Source organism: Gekko japonicus, unplaced genomic scaffold (genome assembly GCF_001447785.1).
Source record: "Gekko japonicus isolate JY-2015 unplaced genomic scaffold, Gekko_japonicus_V1.1 scaffold4987, whole genome shotgun sequence".
In the NCBI taxonomy this organism is placed as follows: Eukaryota; Metazoa; Chordata; class Lepidosauria; order Squamata; family Gekkonidae; genus Gekko; species Gekko japonicus.
The window spans coordinates 59,109-64,806 of record NW_015169935.1 but is presented as its reverse complement, the minus strand read 5'-3'; the positions used below and the strand labels follow the sequence as shown (position 1 = coordinate 64,806).

General features: G+C 49.4%; 1 protein-coding gene across 1 annotated transcript in view; it reads left to right on the top strand.

Moving 5' to 3' along the window:
* Positions 1 to 5,698, top strand: part of LOC107115779 (protein FAM35A-like) — a gene marked incomplete at its 5' end in the record, with an annotated part of 21,923 nt that overhangs the window by 1,518 nt on the left and 14,707 nt on the right. Inside the window, one exon of the mRNA XM_015417544.1 lies at positions 4,859 to 5,065. Coding sequence (XP_015273030.1) covers positions 4,859 to 5,065 — 207 coding nt within the window. The remainder of the gene's footprint in view (positions 1 to 4,858; positions 5,066 to 5,698) is intronic.

The following is a 5,698-nucleotide window of genomic DNA, read 5'->3' as shown; positions in this document are numbered from 1 at the left end:
AGAACTCCGTTCCTGTGCGTTCCTGCCCCAAAATAGCCCTGGCTGAGACAAAATGTGTGAGCCAGAGGCTAAAAAACTGTGAGCTAGCTCACACTAACTTTGCTTAGAGGGAACACTGGTTAGGGCCTGGAGGGTTAGATTGGCAGGAGTATAAAGCAAAGACCTGAGGGATTATCAGATCTATGGTTACCTTTCCTTGTTGAGGAAACGAATTGGGTGTATTAAAGTGTTGCTGTAGGACAGCAAGAATTGAAGTGGTGATGGGAGTGCTGTCACGCAATGTTCCCTCTAAGCTGCAGAGTCATGTGAGCAAAAACTCTACTTTGTGAGCTACCGGCATCAAAGTTGTGAGCGGGCGATTTGGCTGCTGCATCAATTAGTTTGCTCTGGAGCCCTCCTTCCAGAGCTGAGACAGAAATGTGTGAGCCGGAGGCTAAGAAACTGTGAGCTGGCTCACACTAACTCACCTTACAGGGAACACTGCTAACCGCTACACTACATTTGGAAACTCCCCGGGGATGGGCAACTTCAGTGCTTGTTTCCCAAAGGCTGCTCCGTAGAACTCGATGGGAGCCACTGGGAAGGGAGACCACCTCTGTCAACCGCACAGCCCTGCCTGGGAGCAGTTTCTCAGTGTAATGCTCGAGTGGGGTGGAACCCTGGGAACAGACGCTCAGTACACGCCTGCACGCTTCAGTGCTGTGACGGGTTATTATTGAGATAGTTGGGGGATACAGTGACAGGAGCGTGACCAGAGAGAATCCATACTCCTCCACGAAGGTCACTGGTGATCTTGGGCCTGTAGTGTCTCTCAGCCAGGGCCAGCTCGCTCACTAGGCTCACTAGGCGTTCGCCTAGAGCATCCCGGCCCTTAGGGGCACCAAACTGCACCCCCACCCCCGCCAAAAGCGCCCCTGCTGGCTTTGACGGGGGGCGCCAGAAGGGATCCTCGCCTAGGGTGCAAAATATGCAGGGGCCAGCCCTGCTCTCAGCCTAGCCTACCTCACAGGGAGTGCCCTGACCTGGATGGTCCAGGCTAGCCCAATCCCAGGGCTATTTTTGGGCAGGAACGCACAGGAACGGAGTTCCGGCTGGCTTCGGAGTTGGCCATGCCCACTACAGCTAAAACATCTGTGCTCGTGGCTACAGAGGGAAGGCCTGGAGAGTGACCTCCCCCCCCCCTGCGACTCCGAAGCAGGCAGGCGGTGCGGGGGGGCCTGGAAGGATCGGGGAGGCATTTAAGGGCCAGCTTGCCAGGCATCCCGCAGCCGTGGGGCAACTGGGCAAGTCAAGGGAAGACATGGGGGTGTGGCCTAATATGCTAATGGACTGTGCTGTTGGGGTGTGTGGCCTATTATGCTAATGAGTTTCTGCTGTTGGGTGTGGCCTATTATGCTAATGAGTTCCTGCTGGGCTTTTTCTACAAAAAGAGCCCTGCCCGATCCCATCAGATCCCGGAAGCTAAGCAGGGGTCGACCTTGGCTAGTATTTGGAAGGGTGACCTCCAAGGAACATGATGGCCCTGATGCAGAGGCAGGTCCTGGCCAACCGCCCTCTGAATCATCTCTTGCCTCAAAAAACAAGTCTAGCTCACCACGTAATGGTGCATGAAGTTAAAGAGCTGGGACTTCTGGCTGCCAGACAATCTTAGGTTCTCCTGGCGTCACTGCCATACGAGAAATAATAAAAAACCTCACAGGCCTGTTGAGAAGGTGCACTGCCCTGATCTCTATGATGGACAAGCAAGATACGTATCAACAGGGCTATTTTTGGGCAGGAACGCACAGGAACAGCGTTCCGGCTGGCTCCCAAGTTGGCCACACCCAGCAGGAACTCATTAGGATTGGCTACATTAGGGGTGTGTGGCCTAACATGCAAAGGAGTTCCTGCTACAAAAAAAGCCCTGGGTTTTGACAACAAACAAGGTAAACAGAATAAGGAGCAAAAGGTGGGTGTGGCTGGATGACCACACTTCTGGTGACATGGGGGTGTGGCCTCATAGGCTAATGACCTGTGCTGTCAGGGTTGTGGCCTAATATGCTAATGAGTTTCTGCTGTTGGGTGTGGCCTGAGTGTGGCCTATTATGCTAATGAGTTCCTGCTGGACTTTTTCTACAAAAATTGCCCTGCATATCAAATAAATAAAAATTAAATTCTTAACGTGTGCTGCGTGTCTGCACATGTGATTATGCAGACAAACAGATCATACGGTGTTTCTGTGAAACGAATTAATGCCTCTCCTGCTTGGGCCAAATAAATAAATAAATAAATAAAACCAAAGCTCTGTTTTTCTCAAAAGTTGGCTCTCTGTTTTCCGAATGCCTTTCCCCATCTTATGTAGTAGGAGGTCATTCTAATAGGGTGAGTGAATCAAAATACATGTTCATGACGACTTATTAAATGGTTAAAGAAAATGGTATGAATTGTGCAAATGTTGTTCTTTATCGCTGTGCCTGTGTCTTAAGTGCCATCAAATGGCTTCCGACTTACGGCGATCTTGTGAATGAATGTCCTCCAAAACATCCTATCCTGAACAGCCTTGGTCAGGTCTTGCAGGCTGAGGGCCTTTGTGGCTTCCTTTATAGAGTCCATCCATCTCCTGTTGGGACTTCCTCTATCCCTGCTGCCTTCCACTTTCCCTGGCATTATTGTCTTTCCCAGCGACTCCGGTGTTCTCATAAAGCACCAAATGCTGCTTATGAAGATCCGGGGGTGGGGGGATTCAACATGCAGCCATATCAGATGTCTTTTTTTTTCATCGATATTTCTTCAAATTAAGACAAAAAGACTCCAGCAATGTGACGGCGATGGTTCCTCCCTATTCTAGAGTTGGGATTTTGTGAGTCATTTGAACCCGCCTGCTTCAGGCTTCTGATCATCCATGTTTAATCATTAAATGACCGTCTCTAGAATGCCTGATAAGACTGTGTGTTCCTGGCTGTCCAAACATCCCTCTGTGTGAGATAAGCCTCCGTGTTTGATCCTGTCAGGGCTACTAGGATCAGGTGTCCGATTCATGCCAGCCAGGGTTCTGGGTCACGACAACTCTGCGGCATGTGACGGCCATTCGCGGCCCCCAGCAGGGGGAGAGCAGCTCGGCATGCGATGTCCATTCCTGGTGGAAATATAAGCATTCACATGACATCCTTTCATATGAGAGAGTGTCACCTTGGGGTGGGATGGGAGATCTCAGGTGGTGTAGTAGCATTTCTCCTAAATTTAAAGTAATGTCAGCTATGCTGCCATGGGGGTTGGGGAGTTCATTCTGTGTCTTGTTAATTGCTGTTGCATTCCTATCCCTGCTGTTCTGCCTTTGCTGAAACGCTTATCTCTACAGATGTGCAGGAGGAGGTTGTGTTGTCTGGAAGTCTCCCATGTACCGTGAGAGACTCCTGGTTCCCAGCTTTAGCCACCGAACGGCATCCCCAGCGCGCGGGAGGGTACCATGCAACAGGCAGCCATATCAGAAGTCTTTTTTTGTAGTCGATATTTCTTCAAATTAAGACAAAAAGATTCCAGCAATGTGACGGCGACTGTTCCTCCCTTTGTCACAAAACTTGCGACTTATTCTATTGTGAGTCGTTTGAACCCTGTCTTTGCTGAAACGCTTATCTCTACAGATGTGCAGGAGGAGGTTGTATTGTCTGGAAGTCTCCCATGTACCGTGAGAGACTCCTGGTTCCCAGCTTTAGCCACCGAACGGTTTCCTAACTTATCCCGCGTGCGGGAGGGTACCTAATTGGCCCATGCCGGGGGGGGGGTGCATACGAATACCCTATATCCTATTAGGCTCTATGGGTCGCCGCCATTCTCAACAGTGCCTGTGTTACTGCATCTATAGCTTTGCAATAAAAGTATAACCGTTCCTGAATGCGTGTACTCTGTTGTAAGCTGTGGGTTCTGACAAGTAGTAACATGATGTGTTAATAGCAACATGACCCGCATTAGTTCACTTTATCGAAACTGAGGTCCCGACCTGGATGGCCCGGCCTAGCCCAGTCTGATCATATCTTGGAAGCTAAGCAGGGTCAGCCCGGGTTAGTACTTGGATGGGAGACCACGCAGGAAGCCCAGGGTCGCAACACAGAGGCAAGCAATGGTCAACCAGTTCTGAGCATCTCTTGCCCTAAGAACCCCACGGGGTCATCATAAGTTGGGTGGAACTTGAGGGTGCTTTCCACCACCACCCATCAGAATTGGGGGAGAGCCATCTTATTCCGCAGAAAAATGCAAAACGGAGAAGTCGCCATCTTCTAATGGATAGTCGTTTGTAGCTGGGCTTACATAGACAAGTGATATATGGTAGCTCTATTCACAAGCTGGAAAATCCCTTGTTGATATCTGACCCCGAACTTGAATTCAGAGAGAGCTGTTGTTCTCTCAGCCTGAATGACTTGAGTGGTAGCTGAAGCTGAGAGAACAGCAGCCACCTAATGGGGTTGATTCAGATGGTGCCGTCCATGTGCTTTGGATTTTAAAGGCATAGTAGACCATATGCAAGCGTTACACGGACTGGTCTGGCAGGGCAGGGCCACAATCACACCTTCCCTTTGCATAATGTTTCCCCATTTCCCTGAGCCACTCCAGTCGATGTCGACCACATTAAATACTCAAAATACTACTATAATACGGCATTATTATTTGCACAACACATTTAAGATTCATCAAGACTTTTGAAACTGAAATTCCCCTCCAAGCATTAATTTTTTTCCTCCATCCTTTTCGAGCCTGTTCACAATAACTACAAGCCTACTTTGTGCAAAGGGGGGAAAGATTTCTTCCAAAGCAAATAAGGCTGTCCCAAAGTAAAAACAGTGTATTGGAATCTAACCATCTTATGGTTGTTGTTTTCCTTTAGATCACATATGGCAGTTTAAGTATCTCTTTGCAAGGCACAACCCTGTCTCTGGTGAACTTGAATTGCACACGACCCCGTGGTCATCCTTTGAGTGTCTTTTTGATGATGACAAAAGAGCTGTTGAGTTCAAAGAGAAGTTTGACAGGGGTGTCAAATCCCTGATGAGCGTGACAGGCCTTCCTGCTCACCTGGAGGAGAAACGTTCTGGTAAGGTTCTCAGACGTTTGGGTGGGTGTTAGTCTATCGTAATCGAGCAAAATTCCGTTCACAAGACTTTCCAAGGTATCAGCTTTTGTTAGTCAAAGTTCACTTTGTGAGACGCTGTATTTAATTGCATGATTTTATTTTATTAAATGTATATCCCACCCTCCCCCACATACCGGGCTCAGAGCGGGTTCCGAACAGATTGATCTGCACACAGTGCAGATTTACAATTAAAGTTTAAAACACATAAATCAATTAAGATTAAAACCTATCAACCATCTAATACTGGATATACAATATGCCTCAACACACGATGTTAGGGCTTCCAAGTGGGGGGCAGGGGGCGGGTAAACCCCAGCTTTGGAGGCCTGATTTCCACCACTGTGGAATCGGGCCCCGGGGGGAACTCCGCCCCCCGAAGCGCAGCATGGCTGCATCACCAGAGGTGACGCAACCACGTCGATCATGTTGGGGGCGTGGCCCCGATCGTCGGAGGGAAAACTCTATGGTTTTCCCTCCGACGATCGGGGCCACACCCTCAACGTGATCGATGTCGCACACACGTCCCCCTACGACTCCCGGAGCCCGGCGAGGCTCCCCCGCCGCCAAGATAAATAGACTTGGCAACCCTACACG